The 20,697-nt window shown below is 36.6% G+C and overlaps 1 protein-coding gene across 1 annotated transcript in view; it reads right to left on the bottom strand.

Moving 5' to 3' along the window:
- COL9A3 (collagen type IX alpha 3 chain) overlaps nucleotides 1-18,236 on the bottom strand; it is a 118,101-nt gene extending 99,865 nt beyond the window's left edge. Inside the window, exons 1-5 of the mRNA XM_053707973.1 lie at nucleotides 18,025-18,236; nucleotides 15,167-15,235; nucleotides 11,921-11,956; nucleotides 11,562-11,633; nucleotides 11,378-11,431 (exon numbers count right to left, since the gene is read on the bottom strand). Coding sequence (XP_053563948.1) covers nucleotides 11,378-11,431; nucleotides 11,562-11,633; nucleotides 11,921-11,956; nucleotides 15,167-15,235; nucleotides 18,025-18,090 — 297 coding nt within the window. The 5' untranslated portion in view covers nucleotides 18,091-18,236. The remainder of the gene's footprint in view (nucleotides 1-11,377; nucleotides 11,432-11,561; nucleotides 11,634-11,920; nucleotides 11,957-15,166; nucleotides 15,236-18,024) is intronic.
- Between the last annotated feature and the right edge of the window lie 2,461 nt (nucleotides 18,237-20,697).

Here is a 20,697-nt window from a genome sequence, read left to right as displayed (position 1 = left end):
GGTTGCTTTCGCAGTATGTTTTGGGTCATTGTCCATCAGTAAAGTGAAGCACTGTTCAATCAACTTTGCTGAATTTTGCTAAATCTGAGCAGACAATATATCCCTATGCACTTCAGAATTCATCCGGCTGCTTCTGTCTTCTGTCACATCATCAATAAACACTAGTGACCCAGTGCCATTGGAAGCCATGCATGCCCATGCCATCACACTGCATCCACTGTGTTTTACAGATGATGTGGCATGCTTCGGATCATGAGCCGTTCCAAGCCCTCTACATACTTTATTCTTCCCATCATTCTGGTATAGGTTGATCTTAGTTTCATCTGTCCAAAGAATGCTGGTCCAGAATTGGACTGGCTTTTTTAGATCTCTGTATTTGCTCTTGGGATGTCTTCTCTTTATGGTAGACTTGGATAAAGATATGCCTATCTCCTGGAGAAGGTTCTTCAATTGACTGGATGTTGTGAAGGGGTTTTTCTTTACCAAGGAAAGGATCCTATGATCATTCACCACTGTTGTCTTTCATGGACGTCCAGGCCTTTTTTGTGATGCAGAGTTCACCAGTGTGTTCTTTCTCAGAATGTACCAAACTGTTAATTTGGCCACTCCTAATGTTCCTGCTATCTCTCTGATGGATTTTTTTTTTTGCAGCCTAAGTATGGCCTGTTTCACTTGCATTAAAAGCTCCTTTGAACGCATGTTGTGGGTTCACTGCAATAGCTTCCAAATGTGAAAGTCACACCTGGAATCAACTCCAGACCTTTTACCTGCATAATTGATCATTAAATAATGATGAAATAGCCCACACCTGTACATGAAACAGCTTTTGAGTCAATTGTCCAATTACATTTGGTCCCTTGAAAAAGAGGGGGCTACATATTAAAGAGCTGTAATTCCTAAACCTTTCCTCCAATTTGGATGTGAATACCCTCAAATTAAAGCCGAGAGTCTGCACTTAAAGCCGATATTTATTAATTAATTAACTGTAATTTGAATTTATTTTGGTAAACAGCCGAAATAAAAAACTTGTGTCAGTGTCCAATTATTTCCAGACCTAACTGCACATGTAGTTATCTTAGGCGTGTTATGTAAATATTAAATATGAAACATTGTAAAAAGTATTAATACTAAATATTAATAATTATTATAGATACTGTAAAATATACATATATATTCTATGGATTATTTTGATTTTTTGAAGTACATCTATAATAATTTACATTAATTATTAATATTTTTCAATATTTTATATTTCAAGGTATTTGACTGGCAAGGGCTCAAACGTGTATATACAGTGGGTATTGAAAAGAATCACCCCCCCTTGAAAATAATCACATTTTGTTGCTTTTCAGCCTGAAATTAAGACAGTAAGTATTCTTGTTTATCCAGTTGTATTTACTCAGTGCAACTTATAACATAACATCAACATGTCAGGCAAAAATAAAGACAATTCAAAAACAGAATCACTGAGTTGGAAAAAGGATCACCCCCCTCTTAAAATTACTTGTAAACTCAATTAGGTGTAGCTAATCACCTTCTCAACGGCACACACACTGCCATTTTACCTTCAACTGTGATCAACTGTGGGCATATTGATTAGCTCAGCATGAAAAGAACTTTCCTGGAGCATCTCAGTCCATGGTAGTGCAACTGAAGCAAACAATCAACTATGGGTTGCAGGGCACTGTCAAAATATCTCCGGGATAAAGTTGTGGACAGTCACAAGTCAGGAGATGGATACAAGAAAATATCAAAGGTTTTATCAATGCCTAGAAGCACAGTGAAGTCTATTATTAAGAAGTGGAAGGTATTTGGTACAACACGGAACCTTTCTGGATCAGGACTGGATGAAAGAGCCAGGAGGAAACTGGTCAGAGAGGCTATGAAGAAGCCCACAGCAACTCTGAAGCAGTTGCAGGAATTTATGACAAAGAGTGGTCATTGTGTGCATGTGACAACAATATCACAAATACTCCACAAATGTGACTTGTATGGGAGGGTTGCAAGAAAAAAGCCACTCCTCAAGACAAGCCACATGCAGTCATGACTGAGCTTTGCCATTGCACACCTAGGAGATTCTGAGGCCACATGCAAAAAGGTGTTATGGTCAGATGAGACAAAAATTGAAATATTTGGCCTCAACACAAAACAATAAGTCTAGAGGAAATCCAATACAGCTCACCATCCAAATAACACCATACCTACAGTAAAGCATTGAGGTTGTAATATCCTGTTATGGGGGTTTCTCTGCAGCAGGCACTGGAGCACTTGTCAGGATAGAAGGAATAATGGATGGGGCCAAATACTGTCAAATTCTGGAGGAAAATCTGCTGCCCTCTGCCAGGAAGTTGTCAATGGGAAGAAGGTTTACCTTCCAACATGACAATGAAACAAAGCACACAGCAAAAATGACCACACAGTGGTTGAAGGAAAAAAGGATGAATGTCCTTGTATGGCCAAGTCAGAGCCCAAACCCCATTAAATATCTGTGGCATGACTTGAAGACTGCAGTCCACAAACGGTCACCATCAAATGTAACAGAACTGGAGCAGTTCTGCAAAGAAGAGTGGGCAAATATTGCACAGTCTAGATGTGCAAAGTTAGTAGAGACATATCCCAACAGACTAAAGGCTGTAATTAAAGCAAAAGGTTGTTCTACAAAATACTGACACAAGGGGATGATCCTCTTTCCAATTCAGTAAATCTGTTTTTGAATTGTCTTTATTTTTGCCTGACATGTTGGTGTTTTTCACTTGGATGTTATAAGTTGCAAATACAACTGGATAAACAAAAAACAAAAAAAAAAACAAAATGTGATTATTTTAAAGGGGGGTGATTTTCTATTAATGTGTTTATATGTGTATATATGTATGTATGTATGTATGTGTGCACATACATATTTACACATATAAACACATAAACAGTATATAGACATATATACATACACAAATACATACACACACACACACATTATATATATATATATATATATATATATATATATATATATATATATACACACAAACATATACAGCTGGCCGGAATTTCTAAAGAAATACACAGTATCCTTCTGCATTACTCACTATAGGGCACCTTCTCCATACAGCAACCATGGTAAATGCAATAAAAAAGCAATAAACAAGAAGTACAAGAAGGTCGGGATTTTTCACCTACATTAATGCCAAGCATGCAGAATTCATACATATTGCCCTTGTTAAGCACCTTATCTTGTGCGTTTTATTGGGTTTAGGCCATAAACTGGCAATAAGTATGTGGATGACATATTTATTAAAGCAGACTAAAGTCATCAGAATTGTAGTCATTCACAGCAATCTTTAAACACAGTACTGAATATTTTTATTAATATATGATTGCTCAATAATTTTTCTGGCTCCCTACTTCTCAACATTTCCACTTTACAACACATATTTCTGTTATATATACTGTATATGTGGTTGTGCGTGTTGTGTGTTTATGTGTTGTGCGTGTGTGTATGGTGCTTCTGTATGTGCTGTTTGTGTTGTGCGTGTGTTTGCTGTGTGTGTTGTGTGTGATGTGTGTGTTGTGTATGTGTGTTGTGTGTGTGTGCTGTGTGTGTTGTGCGTTTGTGTGTGTTGTGCATGTGTGTTGTGTGTGTGTGCTGTGTGTTGTGCGTGTGTGTTGTGCGTGTATGTTGTGTGTGTGTTGTGTGTGCTGTGTTGTGTGTGTGTTGTGCGTGTGTGTTGTGCGTGTGCTGTGTGTGTGTTGTGCGTGTCTGTTGTGTGTTTGTGTGTTGTGTGTGTTGTGCGTTTGTGTTGTCTGTGTGTTGTTCATGTGTGTTGTGTGTGTGTGTGTTGTGTGTGCTGTGTGTGTTGTGTCTGTGTATTGCTTGTGTTGTGCTTGTGTGTTGGTGTGTCTGTTTGTGTGTGTGTTGTGCGTGTGTCTGTGAATGTGTACATATAATTCTTATAACTTGCTCAATAATTTCTCAGTTGAATGTGTTCATATAAAACTGTACCTGAGTAGAAGTATTACAATGTGAAAAAAAGTCAAGCTGGTATATAAAGATATAAATTCTTTAGTTGCCATAATACAAAACGTTTTATGTACTCAATTTTAAAAAAAATTACGTACTCAGGACTATTAAAAAATGTTTTTATGACTGTTAATTTTTTGAGTACCAAGTATTTAAGGTAAGTATTAATTTCAGATTGTTAAACCTTTCTTTATATAAAATAGGTGTATAAGAGAGTTTCCCAACGTCATAGTCAGTTCAGGATATGAAGAACCCTTTTATGAGCTTTGTCAGCACTAATGACTAAACTATACAGCTGCCTATGGATGCTTCTATACCAGATTCCAATGTGGCTTTCCATACTGCCACCTACCACTGATCTGTTATCGAAAACGGATGAGTATAAAGCCTATTACTCCCTGTTGTATCTTCTATCTTATCTATATTTACTGAGTTGTAAAGTAAAGATGTAATAACAGTTTGGACTTATGTACATATATATGTAAAAACAGCATTTCAAACACACACCTACTCTACACATATATACACTGTATCCTGAACAAACAAAAATAATTATATGTACTAATGCACAAAGCACTGCATACCTGCATACCCATCCAATGCCAAACTATTTCATACGTATAAGTCGTTTCCTCTCACATTTTCCCAATTAAAAATGAAATATTTAATATTATATCAGTTCTGTTAGAATATCTGCTTAAAGCAGAAACATAACATTTCATAGTATGATGTGATATCTGATATCTGATAATAATCTTTTTGTTAAAAAACTGTAATGAATTCCATATTACCCTTAATGGGACATGAAACCCAGGATTTTTCTTTCATGATTCAGGTAGAGCATGCATTTGTAAACAAATGATCAATTCTGCTTCATTCTCTTGGTATCCTTTTTTGAAAGAGCAGTTATGCACTGGGAGCTAGCTAAACACTCCGGTAAGCCAATCACAAGAGGTATATATGTGCAGCCACTAATAAGCAGCTAGCTCCCAGCTCCTGAACCTACCTAGGTATGCATTTTAACAACGAATACCAAGAGAACGAAGCAAATTAGATCAAAGAAGTAAATTGGAAAGTTGTTTAAAATTGTATATCTGAATAAATATAGAAACATTTTGGGTTTCATATCCCTTTAAATAAAAAAGTATTCTATATATAATATATATGTGTGTGTGTGTGTGTGTGTGAAATTTTAAACACAGGGACATGAAACCCAACGTTTTTCTTTTATGATTCAGATAGAGCATACAATTAAATAAAAACAGTTTCAACTTTATTTATAACGTAAAATGTGCTTTGTTCTCGTATTTTATGATGAACAACATACCTACGGCTAGATTACGAGTTTTGCGTTATGAGCTGTGCAGTGCTAACGAGCAGTTTTCTCTCACCGCTCACTTACCTACAGCGCTGGTATTACGGATTTTTACAAACCCGGCGTTATAAGACAAAACGTGAGGGTAGAGCAAAATTTTGCTCCATATCTCACTCCAATACCAGCGCTGCTTAAGTCAGCGGTGAGCTGGTTGTACGTGTTTGTGCAAGATTTCCCCATAGGAATCAACAGGGAGAGCCGGCTGAAAAAAAGTCTAACACCTGCAAAAAAGCAGCGTAAATCTCAGTAACGCAGCCCCATTGATTCCTATGGGGAAATAAAAGTTATGTTTACACCTAACACCCTAACATGAACCCCGAGTCTAAACACCCCTAATCTTACACTTATTAACCCCTAATCTGCCGCCCCCAACATCGTCGCCACCTACATTATATTTATTAACCCCTAATCTGCCGCTCCGGACCCCGCCGCCACCTACATTATACTTATGAACCCCTAATCTGCTGCTCCCAACATCGCCGACACCTACATTATATTTATTAACCCCTAATCGGCTGCCACCAATGTCGCCGCAACCTACCTACACTTATTAACCCCTAATCTGCCGCCCCCAACGTCGCCGCCACTATAATAAACATATTAACCCCTAAACCGCCGCACTCCCGCCTCGCAAATATTAGTTAAATATTATTAACCCCTAATCTGCCGTCCCTAACATCGCCGCCACCTACCTACATATATTAACCCACAATCTGCCGCCCCCAACGTCGCCACCACTATACTAAATGTATTAACCCCTAAACCTAAGTCTAACCCTAACACCCCCTAACTTAAATATAATTACAATAAATCTAAATAAAAATTAATATTATTACCTAAATAATTCCTATTTAAAACTAAATACTTAACTATAAAATAAACCCTAAGCAAGCTACAATATAATGAATAGTTACATTATAGCTAGCTTAGGGTTTATTTTTATTTTACAGGCAAGTTTGTATTTATTTTAACTAGGTAGAATAGTTATTAAATAGTTATTAACTATTTAATAACTACCTAGCTAAAATAAATACAAAAGTACCTGTAAAATAAAACCTAACCTAAGTTACAATAACACCTAACACTACAGTACACTACAATTAAATAAATTAACTAAATTAACAACAATTAAATAAATTAAATTAAATTAGCTAAAGTACAAAAAAAACAAACACTAAATTACAGAAAATAATAAACAAATTACAAGATATTTAAACTAATTACACCTAATCTAATAGCCCTATCAAAATATAAAAGCCCCCCAAAATAAAAAAAACCCTAGACTAAACTAGCAATAGCCCTTAAAAGGGCCTTTTGCGGGGCATTGCCCCAAAGTAATCAGCTCTTTTACCTGCAAAACAAAATACAAACAACCCCCCAACAGTAAAACCCACCACCCACACAACCAACCCCCCAAATAAAATACTATCTAAAAAAACTAAGCTCCCCATTGCCCTGAAAAGGGCATTTGGATGAGCATTGCCTTTAAAAGGGCAGTTAGCTCTTTTGCAGCCCAAACCCTAATCTAAAAAATAAAACCCACCCAATACACCCTTAAAAAAACCTAACACTAACCCCCTGAAGATCGACTTACTGTTCTGAAGACCAGACATCCATCCTCAAGGAAGCGGCAGAAGTCTTCATCCAACCGGACCGAAGTCCTCAACGAAGCCGGTAGAAGTCTTCATCCAAGCCTGGCGAAGTGGTCCTCCAGATGGGCAGAAGTCTTCATCCAGACGGCATCTTCTATCGTCATCCATCCAACGCGGAGTGGGTACATCTTCAAGACATGCGGAGCATCCTCTTCAAACAACGGTTTCTTACTGAATGACGGTTCCTTTAAGTGACGTCATCCAAGATGGCGTCCCTTAGTTTCCTATTAACTGATAGAATTCTATCAGCCAATCGGAATTAAGGTAGAAAAAAATCCTATTGGCTGATGCAATCAGCCAATAGGATTGAACTTCAATCATATTGACTGATCCAATCAGCCAATTGGATTGAGCTCGCATTCTATTGGCTGTTCCAATCAGCCAATAGGATTTTTTCTACCTTAATTCCGATTGGCTGATAGAATTCTATCAGCCAATCAGAATCTAAGGGACGCCATCTTGGATGACGTCACTTAAAGGAACCGCCATTCTTTAAGAAGCCGTCGTTTGAAGAGGATACTCCACGCCGGATGTCTTAAAGATGGACTCGCTCTGTGTCGGATGGATGAAGATAGAAGATGCCGTCTGGATGAAGACTTCTGCCCGTCTGGAGGACCACTTCGCCCGGCTTGGATGAAGACTTCTCCCAGCTTCGTTGAGGACTCGGCCCGGTTGGATGAAGACTTCTGCCGCTTCCTTGAGGATGGATGTCCGGTCTTCAGAACAGTAAGTCGATCTTCAGGGGGTTAGTGTTGTAAGGGTGTATTGGGTGGGTTTTATTTTTTAGATTAGGGTTTGGACCGCAAAAGAGCCAACTGCCCTTTTAAGGGCAATGCCCACCCAAATGCCCTTTTCAGGGCAATGGGGAGCTTAGGTTTTTTTAGATAGTATTTTATTTGGGGGGTTGGTTGTGTGGGTGGTGGGTTTTACTGTTGGGGGGGTTGTTTGTACTTTTTTTTTTACAGGTAAAAGAGCTGAATACTTTGGGGCAATGCCCCGCAAAAGGCCCTTTTAAGAGCTATTGATAGTTTAGTTTAGGCTAGGTTTTTTTTTTTTTTTTTCGGGGGGCTTTTTTTATTTTGATAGGGCTATTAGATTAGGTGTAATTAGTTTAAATATCTTGTAATTTGTTTATTATTTTCTGTAATTTAGTGGGGGTGGGTTTTGTACTTTAGCTAATTTAATTTATTTAATTGTTCTTAATTTAGTTAATTTATTTAATTATAGTGTAGTGTTAGGTGTTATTGTAACTTAGGTTAGGTTTTATTTTACAGGTACTTTTGTATTTATTTTAGCTAGGTAGTTATTAAATAGTTAATAACTATTTAATAACTATTCTACCTAGTTAAAATAAATACTAACTTGACTGTAAAATAAAAATAAACCCTTAGCAAGCTACAATGTAACTATTAGTTATATTGTAGCTAGCTTAGGGTTTATTTTACAGGTAAGTATTTAGTTTTAAATAGTAATTATTTAGGTAATAATATTAATTTTTATTTAGATTTATTGTAATTATATTTAAGTTAGAGGGTGTTAGGGTTAGACTTAGGTTTAGGGGTTAATACATTTAGTATAGTGGCGGCGACTTTGGGGGCGGCAGATTAGGGGTTACTAAATGTAGGTAGGTGGCGGCAATGTCAGAGACAGCAGATTAGGGGTTAATAATATTTAACTAGTGTTTGCAAGGTGGGAGTGCTATGGTTTAGGGGTTAATTTGTTTATTATAGTTGTGGCGATGTCCGGAGCAGCAGATTAGGGGTTAAAAAATTTATTTTAGTGTTTGCGATGCGGGAGGGCCTCGGTTTAGAGGTTAATAGGTAGTTTATGGGTGTTAGTGTACTTTTTAACACTTTAGTTATGAGTTTTATGCTACAGCGTTGTAGTGTAAAACTCATAACTACTGACTTTCAAATGCGTTAGGAATCTTGACGGGGTAGGGTGTACCGCTCACTTTTTGGCCTCCCAGGACAGACTCGTAATACCGGCGCTATGGAAGTCCCATAGAAAAAAGGGTTTACAAAGTTTACGTGAGTCGTTTTGCGGTAAGGCCAAAAAAGTGTGCGGAGCCCCTAAACCTGCAAGACTCGTAATACCAGTGGTAGTGAAAAAAGCAGCATTAAGACCTGTTAACGCTGCTTTTTTACCCTAACGCACAACTCGTAATCTAGTCGCTAGTTAGGTGCACTGCATATAACTGAAATACTACATGATGCCAAACACTGCTGCCACCTAGTGCTCTTACAGATGTATAATGTTAAAAGTATTCCTGTAAAACTGCTGCTAAATAGTGGTCCAGACACATGCACGCTCCTGAAAACAGCATGTATTGATGTCCGCCCGCCCATTGATAAATCTACCCCTAAGGCTTTATTTTTAATATTCAGAATTATCTCTGCATGGGAAGAGGCCTATGGTCACATGGAACACCTGTATTTACTAACTCACTGCAATATCAATACTATTGGATTATGTTTCCCTACAGTTTATATAATTGATAAGTTGTGAACTATACCTATGTTAACCACGATTGCAAATAGGTAAAGACGCCACTTAATATGTTTATTCCATAGTATATAATAGAGGACATCATCTGACTTATTTCTTTAATCTGCCCAGAAAAATATGGCCACCCAAACCTGAGTTAAAGGGACATGAAACCCCAATTTTCTAATTTATTTCTATTATCTAATTTATTTAATTTTATTGATATGCTTTGATGAAAAGCATATCTAGATATGCTCAGTAGCTGCTGATTGGTTGCTGCACATAGATGCCTCATGTGATTGGCTCACCCATGTGCATTGCTATTCCTTCAACAAAGGATATCTAAAAAATGAAGTAAAATATATCCTAGAAGTAAATTGGAATGTTGTTTAAAATTGTATTCTCTATCTGAATCATGATATAATTTTGGGGGGTTTAGTGTCCCTTTAATAATGTAAACCTGCATTTGACCATTTGCATATTGGTTTGCACTTCATGCTTGCACTAATTTAATTATATAGCAAAGCCATTTAGTATGTAACATGTAGTTCATATACGTATAAGTGCATGTAACTCTAAAATTATTTCCCAGATATTACCTATTCTATCCCATTGGCTGCTGCCCCCAGACAATTGATGTGCTAAATACTATAACGACCACTGTGTTGAGTGTCTAAACTGTGCAGTTGCATTATAACTTCTAAGAAAGACAGAACAAGGAAAATGCTTGGTTTCAATGGAGCATTTATTTTTAAACAAATTCAGTTTTTTACTATGCATTTAAAGGGACGTTACCCAAATGCTTAATCACTTGAAAGTGATGCAGCATTGCTGAAAAAAGTTGACTAAAAAATATCACATATGCATCTCTTTGTAAAAAATGAAGATATTTTACCTCAAAATGTCCTCTGTAGCCACATCCCATTGTAAAGGGACTTTAGGCATCCAATCAGGATGATTGTCCCAGGACTTGCAAGGGAGTGTACATATGTTTAAGGAATATTTTTATAAAGTCTTGTAAGATTATGGAGTATTTATAACAGTAAAGCAAAACAACTGGCTGTTTTTTCACCATCCAGTAGCTGAAGGTTAACTGTTGTGATATTTTCTAGTTAGCTTTTTACAGATATGCTGAACCACATTCCAGTGATTTAGCATATGGGTAACACATCCCTTTAACTCTTTTAAAAGGGTTAAAAATGTAGTCAAAATTGCACTCCTGGAACAACCCCCTTTCTTCTGCAGATGAGGACATAGCGACTAACTGGTGCATATGCATGACTGCCTGTTTCCCATTTGCTCACCAGCTGTAGCCTCATCTCCAGTGATACAGGAGATCAACTTTGACTATGTATTTAAACCCTTTGTAGGTGTTAAACATATAGTAAAATAAAGGAATTTATTTAACAATAAAATGCCCTAATGAAATTAAGTATTTTATTTTTACACTACAATATTCTTTTTAGTGAGATGAGAATTGATATGTTAATTATAGATGTCAGAGGAGCATGGAAATAAAGAAATACGTTTACGTTGTTGGGAGAAGTAGGAAATGGGAGGTGTTGATTAAAGCAAGAAATAGGAGATAAATTGGAAATCAGAGACATCAGGGACAACAGGAATTAGAAATAACAAATGTGACTTGTACTAGTTGTACTAGTTGGAAAAAACATGGAGATAGTATGATAGTTTAATAACATAGGAGAGGGCCCAACAGTTTCCATTTTGGGAATTTTTGGGTAGTAACCTAACTGCTGAGGGCACAAAAAGAAACATTTAACCAGACATCTTGATTTTACCAGAATAAAACTAAAGAGGTGGCACTGTTGTGGGGTGAAATGTACCCACCCTTTCTCCTGGGGGTCCATCAGGGCCAGACTTTCCATCAGGTCCGGTCAACCCCTAGAAAAGAAAGAAAAGGGTCATTACTTTTAACCCATGAGGTGCTTTTTTGTCTTTCAGTCATGCATTGGATGTTTGGTTAGTGTTCTACACATTAGCACAAGAAGTATAGGGTTAAGAAGATACTTACATCAATTCCTGGAAGTCCAGATAATCCTGGCTTTCCAGGGTCTCCTGGTTTTCCTGGGGCTCCTTTGGGACCCTTAACAGAAGATATGAAAATTATCCATTTTATTGCTTTAAGGAACTGCAGTGTTATCTGCGGAGTACACTGACTTGATCTAAAATTTATCTCCCTCTAATATGTTTCACTCTTGTATTTCTCATTAAAATCCCAGGGTGAAAACTGTTAATGGATTTAATGCCATTCACTTAGAACAAGACTGAATATGGTTTATTGTGAAGTTTAACTGCTCATTAATAACATACTTTCTACCCTTAATACATTTCAGCTTTTGTGACTTCCGGGTTATTTCAGTTTACACTCACCGGAGTACCAGGTATGCCAGCTGGACCTATCTCTCCCTGTTAGGAAACAAGAAGAAATGTGAGATTCCTGAAATGAGAACAGAGATCATATTGATATTATAGCTGTTAAAATTAAGAAATATTACTAAAAGAGACTGAAATTCAAAAGACCTTAAAGGGATATGAAACCCAATTTTTGTATTTCATGATTCAGATAGAGCATTCAATTTTAAGCAACTTTGTAATTTACCCCTATTATCAATTTTTCATTGTTCTCTTTGTAACTATATTTGAAATAGCAGAAATATAAATTTAGGAGCCAGCCCATTTTTGATTCAGCACATGGAGAGCACTTGCTGATTGGTGGATAAATGTAGCCATCAATCAGCAAGTGCAACCTAGGTGCTGGATGAAAAATGGGCCGGATTTTAAGCTTACATTACTGCTTTTTCAAATAACGATACCAAGAGAACAAAAAATGTTTGCTAATATGAGTTAATTAGAAAGCTGTTTAATATTGCATGCTCTATCTGAATCGTAAAAGAAAAATTTGTGTTTCATATCCCTTTAAGGTATTACTGATGCACAGATTAGGCCGATATACAGCTACTATTACATCTGGGTAAAAAAGAATCAGTGGTGATAACTGCTCTTGTGTACAAGCTAAATAACTGTTCTCTGTTGGTGGAATTAGAAGGTTTATAACTGTTGTTGGTCTGTGGGTTTATATGCAGCATAACTGCAAAACTGAGCTCAGAATATGTCACTATGAACAATTAACCTAAGGGAGTGTCTGGGTAAAAACATGGGAGGGGCCAATGAGGGTGGGATTGAATGTGCAGTGTTTGCATTAAAACCTGTCAGGTTGTTCTTGTATTGCTATGGCTATATCCTTTCTTTATTGGAATTTTGACAGTTAATAAAATATTTGTAACTTTATTTACTAAAGGTGTCTTTAATTGCTCACAAATTATATGAAATCTGGTTAGGGCTTATTAAAGGGACAGGAAACCCATATTTTTTTTTTCATGATTCAGATAGAGCAGGCAATTTTAAACAACTTTTTAATTTTCTTCTATTATCAAATTTTCTTCGTTTTTCTTGGTATCTTTTGTTGAAAAGCAGGAATATAAGCTCTGGAGCATGCACATCTCGAGTGCTATATGGCAGCATTAATTAAAGAGCGCTAGATGGCAGCATTATTTTCTGCCATGTAGTGCTGCAGACAACTACTCTATCTCTTCAACACAGAATACCATGCAAATGAAGCAAATTTGATAATAGAAGTAAATTTTCCATGTGAATCACAAAAGAACATTTTTGGGTTTCATATCCCTTTAAGTTTTGTCTTTTTGAGCCACTAGTCATAGTCACATCCCCATTAAAGGGATAGTACACACTCAATACATTTTATAAGGATAGTGTTGAGGTTATTCCCCGCCCAATCTAGTCATGGGTGCTGCCATATTTAAACCTGGCTTTTACTACATTCCAGCTCTGACGTGTTTGTACATTTGCAGCAACTCTCCTTAAGATACCTGCAGTGTAACCTAGGTTGCAAAATGGCGTCATTAGAGGGAGGTGCATGAAATGCGTAGCGTTTAATGATTCCTTAACATTACTATTGGTTTCAGATACGTTTTCAGTTTTATATATTAACCTTTCATAATATTTATGTTCTTACTTTTGCTTCTTTCCAACTTACTTCAAGACTGCAACATCATTTTTCTTCAGTTTTTAATAACTAATAGCCCAATTTGGTTCTGTTAAAAACCTGACATATTTTTAATTTTTTTTACTAATTTTAATTGCTTTCTTCAACAAAACATATAAAATATTCCTTAGTAACCCTTTCAGTGGCACGTCCTAATTTATTAAGCATAATGACATTTACTAAGATATCACCGTACGATAGAAAATTTGCCCACACTTTTACAACTTAATTCAAGGGAGTCTGCACTGTTTGGAGACTGAAGAGGGTGTTTCTACAGTAGCTGCCAGCACAAACAAATTCTAATGTCTCTGTTAATTTGTGCCGCAATTAACACCTTAAAGGGACAGTGAACACCTTGTAATTGCAATACATTTCTGTTGTGTTGCTGAATAATAAAATATCAGCCAGGTCTTAACATTTTTAAAACAAATTAACATCCTTTTTACATAAATTATTTTTAAATAGTCAAACTCCACCCACTATTTGCCTTATTTGGAGAAGCCAATATGGGCTTTAGTCCCCAGACAAGAAGTCTAGTCGCTGTCATAAATTTAGTATAAAATCCATTGTTTTGCAGCTGTTAACTTAGGGACAGATATAAGGCAGAGTTAGCCTCGAGAAGTCAGCGGGGTGCATTTGAATTAAAAAAATGAGAAATTGCTCAATTTTCAGAGCTAAATTACATGAAAAGGGGACAAAATAAATAATAAAAATACATTCCAAAGTTGTTCCATTAAAAATAACTAGACATTTTATAAATAAATAATAAAAATCTCAAGGCGATTCATCTGCTGAGAAGGGATTGCACTCTCTCAGAATGTGTTGCCATTATAGCGAGAGAAAAAAATGACATGTTCTTATATTGTTGAAATGAAATGGTGTTAAACACATAGTTGAAGTACTGTTTGGGAGGCAAACAGAACTGCTGGGCCTAAGTGAATACTGTTGATGAGCCAATAAGCAGAGCTAGTTGCACAGCTAGGTGTGTACATACTTCTGCATCTATTACACAAATACAAAACAAAATAATATACATTCAGTTGTTTTCTGTATTAATTTAATTTGGATTCAAAATAGTGAGCAGACTAAAATCAGAGAACTAGAACTTAAATGGTAATGCTACATAATGCACAAACGTTCTGAATACAATAAAAAGAATGTGCTGCAGCAAGTGGCTGTCCCAGCAGGAATACAGACAGGTAGTGTAGGGAAGGATCCCACCCTTCTTCCTTTAGAATTCTGTGCAGACTGAGTCACCTGTGATCTTGTGCTACAGATAGACCAGGAAACATTTCTGTAGGTTTGTATGGCTACTCCTTCCTGACAAGGGGTGGGTTGTTACAAGGAGCATACAGAGAAGCCTTTATGCTACTCTGCACAAACAGAGCATAATTCTTAGACGCTCACGAATGTTGTAACCCTCTCATTTCCAGATTGCACTTCTAGTAACACTGCACCATTTGTTGTATGGGGTCAGCTGACACTGAACGGGTTAATCTACCTATACCCTCCCACCAAACTGTGCTCTCCCCCATCCAGTCCCAAAAACTCACATCAATGCCATCTTTGCCTGGAATTCCTGGGGGTCCCTGTGGTCCTGGGGGTCCTGGTGGCCCAGCTCTCTGCAAAAGAAGTATACAGTATTACCTATCTAAGTCATAACCAGGTAGTGTCTCTTTTTAGTGTTTGATGACTTTTAAACCATATTTCCAAATAGCCCAATCTTTTTTGTGTTAGCAGCAATAAAGCTAATACTATAGAGACGCTAATACTGACATCCAAACCCTCTAGGGTGCTTCTTAGATGGAATTAATGTGATATTAGAACATTATAATGTCACATACTTATCAAAGAGACTGCCCTTTGTGCTAATTTAGAAAAGTTTCACCACAAACAATAAAATTAACAAATTACCACATTTTCATTTCTATTTCAATGTCAGGAGATTATAATCTTTTTGGTGCAAGATTAGGGCAACCCAGGGTTTAATAGTCAATACATTTAAATGAGATTTGGGAACCAGACAGAATATTGAAGAGCTAGACACATATTTGTAGGGTCAGGGGACATTTTATAGTGTAAATAAATGCTAAATGTTCGGAACCTTAAAAGTTGTAGATATCTGTAACCTCCTGCTTTAAGCATTGTGGGAAAGGCAGAGAAATGCCAATGTAGCATTGGGTCTATACCAATCATTTAGAAAAGTCATTAAATGATTTATCTACAAAAACAGACTTTGAGTTTTGTATTTGGATCATTAAAGGATTGTCACCGACCCCCATTGTATAAAAAATCAATACTGTACACTTGACAAGATATTTTATATGATTAAGGGATGGTGAAGATAGTGATTATATAATAATATTGCTGCTAATTATGTCCCTTAAACACACACCATATGTACTTTTGGCTTTACATAAATAAAGTTTTTTTGATCCAAAATATTTATGATTATTTGCCCTACTTCATTTGTCTATTAAACATCACAAATATCATTAACATTTCTCCAGTCATCTCCAGATTCTGTGTCACAAACCTTTAAACATTGTAATTTTACAACACAACTGCCCATAAGTTCTGTAATGTCATCCAGCACAGAATATCTCATGAGGTATATTTTTACAACTAGATTTGGCAATGATATTTTGCACACAACAACGGCAGAATTGTATAATTCCCAAAAAAGCGGAAAAATTAAATAGAAAAAATCAAGACAAATAAATAGACAAAAATATTCAAATTTTATTACCTCAGTGTTCAGCCAATTGTAAGTCTTTTTTTAACATAAGCTACTGCTATTATTGTTTATGTATTGCTTTGCAATGCTCTATACATTCTCAGACACAGTTAGCCATGTGTGGAATCCAAATATGAATTAAATACAAATAAAGAAAGTTGTGTTCAGAAATACTAGTCATGAAGTACAGATCTCTGTGGGACCCTTATTGCAATTATTTTGCTTCATTTCCTATCCCTGAGTTAGAAGGAATGAGCGGATTCACCACAAGCTGTGAGTGCAGGAATTAATGTGAGCTGCAGGAACAGTTAGACATAGCAAGAAACACAGATGCTGCCAGTATCTTTAGCAGGCTATGCAAACACAGCACAGACCTCACTAACACACGGGCATTGTGTAGTGAGCTCTGTGCTTTGTTTTCATAGCCTCAAAAATAAATTGCTGAGAGGCCGAGGCTTCTCACAGGAGACTTGGGCTTCAAAGGTATAACACAGGAAAACAAGGGGCGTCTTTGTTTGAGGGGGGACCAAGGTCTGATTTCACTTACAATTGGGGGGAGCTGTGGGGACACTGGGGGGAATACATGGTCAGGAGAAGAAGAGAAAAACCCCTGAAGTATGAAAAACCCTGCTTGTATTCTAATTTAATGTCAGGACCTGTGACAAGGAGAATTAAGAGTTCAGACACAGGACCTGTAAAAAGGATTAAAATAAAAAAATATATAAAGCACTTCTGTGTTACTAATAAAATATACAAAATAAAAGTCACAGACTCACAGGAATTTCTAACGAGTGTTATTCTTAGAAAGTGCTATATTAAAATGTGGTGGTTACATTGAACAACCTTCCAGTGAAGGTAATAATATTTAATATAGGGGATATAAATCTAGTCTGTATAACCATAAATCAATAGGCCAAATATAATATGAGACCTAACTTCACACTAGTCATAAAAAGGAGCTGCTTAATAACCATCACAGCCGATGTATTTAGGTAAATGATGACACTACTAGAAGGTCAACTCGTTATTTCATTACACATTGGGGAGCTGGTGGAATATTACAGGCAGTCGCAATGGTTCTAATAGCTATACCAGTTTCCTTGCAGGATGAAAGCAAAGAAAAGGAATGCGTTCCATTCACACATAACTGCAACATACAGCACTCTGCTAAAAGCTAGACCTACCAGGACTGAAATAGTCTTTTATTTGATGTAAGACATAACTATGCATATTTGTGGCTCCATAAATGTTCTCTACCACTCAAAAGCTTAGAATCAAATATATAATGTAAAAAAGTAAAACATTTTTGAATATTATTTGGACACAAATAAGAATCACTAGGCCCTTATTGTATCCCGGGTTTGAAATTATGAACATATTATTTACAAATAAAAAGCTATTCAATTTATCTTCTGACCTACTATGTTTTTTTTAACTACACTTGTTATTTTCATTTAAATTTTGGAGCTGCTTATAGTGGGTAGAGGTTTTCAAAAAAATATGTTGTGTGATTAAATTGTTATGTACACACTAAAGTTCAGAATTGTATTCCTGAACATTACTTCTTCTTTCCTAAGAAAGTTTAAAACCATAAGAGAATTCCTGGAAAATATAAAGCCAATATGGCTGGATGACTACATGAGTCCTACAGACAGAGAAATCAGAGCAACTTACCTGCCCTTGGGTTGCCACTAAGAGATGGAATACAAAGAGGAGCCCAAGAGATTGGAGCCCAGCCATGCTGACTTTCTCCACTCCACTATCTGTGAATAATCCTAATATGTCCCCCTGTCTTCTGCCCTTCTGTCCTGGCTGGAACCCTGGCCCTTAGCAAAGGATGTCTGACTCCAGTCTGCAGGTTGAAGGATGCAGAGAGACGAGGGGGCTTCAGAGCAGAGGAGGTGGAGAGAAGGAGAGGGGAGAGGGAGGGGAAGAATCTTTAGCCCACCTATGAATGAGAGCACTTATTTACACAAATGACTACTGACATCTAGGACCCTTTGGAATGTAATGAAAACACAGAGAAAAATATGTGACAACCCATAGAGTCCTCCTACAAATTCCCACACACTAAATTTAGATTGTAAGCTCCTTTGCCAAACAGCATATATTAAAATGTTTGTTTAATCATTCCAGATCTGCCAACTTTGAAAGATATTTTATAGAGTGTATTAATGTGCATCAGATGACGTCACAAAAAGTGTTATTGCTAAACATAACCTATTATAATATTCAAAACTACATTAATTCATACTACCATTTATTCTTCTATGCATAACTGCTGCAAAGCAGCATTCTCTGATGTAAAAGAGGTACTAAATGGTAAGTGTGCTTTGTGCACTGCACAATTACTGTCCGTTTAAGGAGTTATTAATTGTCAAAAAGATAATATTTATTTTACTTTTGATAATGTAATATATTTTAAAATGCTATAGTTTATACAAGCTGAATACAATAGTTGTAAGGTTATTTAAGCTTCATTAACATTGTATTTTTTTAATGTTTTAGAACCACATGATGCATTCGATAAGACACACGTGAATTTCTTGTAGATTTCAGAGTCTGGGTTATCACATGGGAGGATATTTATATAATTTGATGTTTTATTTTATACTGTGATTTTACTAACTCATAGTTGTATCTGGGGACCAACCTCAAATAATGTGTCATACAGGCCGAGATCCATAGACACTTGTGATGTTGAAGGAAGAGCCTCACTGTAATGGCTGGGGATCATGTAAGAATTTCACTGACCATTTCTTCACCTATGTTCCCATGCATTCCTGTCATTATAGGGATAGGAAAAACAAAATTAAACCTGCATGATTTAGATGGAGCATGTTACTCACATTTAAATGCACTTCTTTTGTCAAATTTAGTTTGTTCTCTTGATATCCTTTGTTGAAAAATAATATATACATGTCCTACTTTAGTGGGAGTTAGCTGGTGATTGTTGGCTACTCAAAATTTTCTCTTATCAATGACTCACCACATGTGTTCAGCTAGCTGCATTGCTGCTCTAGAGCAGACTTTAAAGGGACAGCCCAGTCAAAATTAGGGCATGCAATATTAAACAGCTTTCCAATTTACTTTTTTCTTTGTTGAAAGCTAAACTTAGGTAGTCTCATATGCTAATGTCTAAGCCCTTGAAGGCAGCCTCTTATCTCAGTGCATTTTTACAGTATTTCAGTTAGATAGCGCTAGTTCATGTGTGTCATATAGATAACATTGTGCTCACTTCTGTGGAGTTATTTATGAGTCAGCACTAATTGGCTAAAATGCAAGTATGTCAAAAGAACTGAGATAAGGGGCAGTCTGCAGAGTCTTAGATACAAGGTAATCACAGAGGACAAAAAGTATATTAATATAACAGTGTTGGTTATGCAAAACTGGGAATGAGTAATAAAGGGTTTATCAATCTTTTTAAACAATAACATTTTTTAAGTAGACTGTCCCTTTAACTATCACCTAAATTACAAGTTTAGCGCTATAGAGGGTAGTTAACAAACGCAACAAAAGTTGCGTTATTTCACCCTCTATAGCGCTGCCATTACGAGTTTTTAAAAATCCGGCTTGTGCGAGCGATATGGTTGCGTTGAGCTACATACCGCACAAAATACAAGCGCTGATTTGATGTGCTTTTTCACGCTTTCCCCATAGACATCAATGGGGAGAGCGTGTTAGAAAAAAAACTAACACCTGCGATCGCGGAATGAAAATCTCCATAACGCAGCCCCATTGATGTCTATGGGGAAAAAAAGTTAAGTTTAAACCTAACACCCTAACATAAACCCCACGTCTAAACACCCTTAATCTGCTGCCCCCGATGTCGCCGACACCTACATAATGTTATGAACCCCTAATCTGATGCCCCCGACATTGCTGTAACCGAAATAAATAGATTAACCCCTAATCTGCTGCTCCCGATATCGCCGCCACTATACTAAAGTTATTAACCCCTATTCCCCCGCACCTCCAACACCGCCAACACTATAATAAAGATATTAACCCCTATTCTGCCGCTCCCCATCGCCGCCACTAAATACAGTTAATAACCTCTAAACCTCTGGCTTCCCACATCACTACCATTAAATAAACCTATTAACTCCTAAACCGCCAGCCCCCCACATCGCAACAACCTAAATTAAACTATACTAACCCCTAAACCTAACCGTAACCCTAACTGTAACCCTAACCCTAAACCTAACACCCCCTAACTTTACCATAATTAAAATAGAGCTAAATTAGTTACAATTATTAACTAAATACTACCTGTTTAAAACTAAATACATACTTACCTGTGAAATAAAACCTAAGCTAGCTACAATATAACTAATAGTTATATTG

Source organism: Bombina bombina, chromosome 1 (assembly GCF_027579735.1).
Source record: "Bombina bombina isolate aBomBom1 chromosome 1, aBomBom1.pri, whole genome shotgun sequence".
Taxonomy (NCBI): domain Eukaryota; kingdom Metazoa; phylum Chordata; class Amphibia; order Anura; family Bombinatoridae; genus Bombina; species Bombina bombina.
The sequence above is the reverse complement of the archived record's forward strand: the minus strand, read 5'-3'. Positions and strand labels throughout refer to the sequence as shown.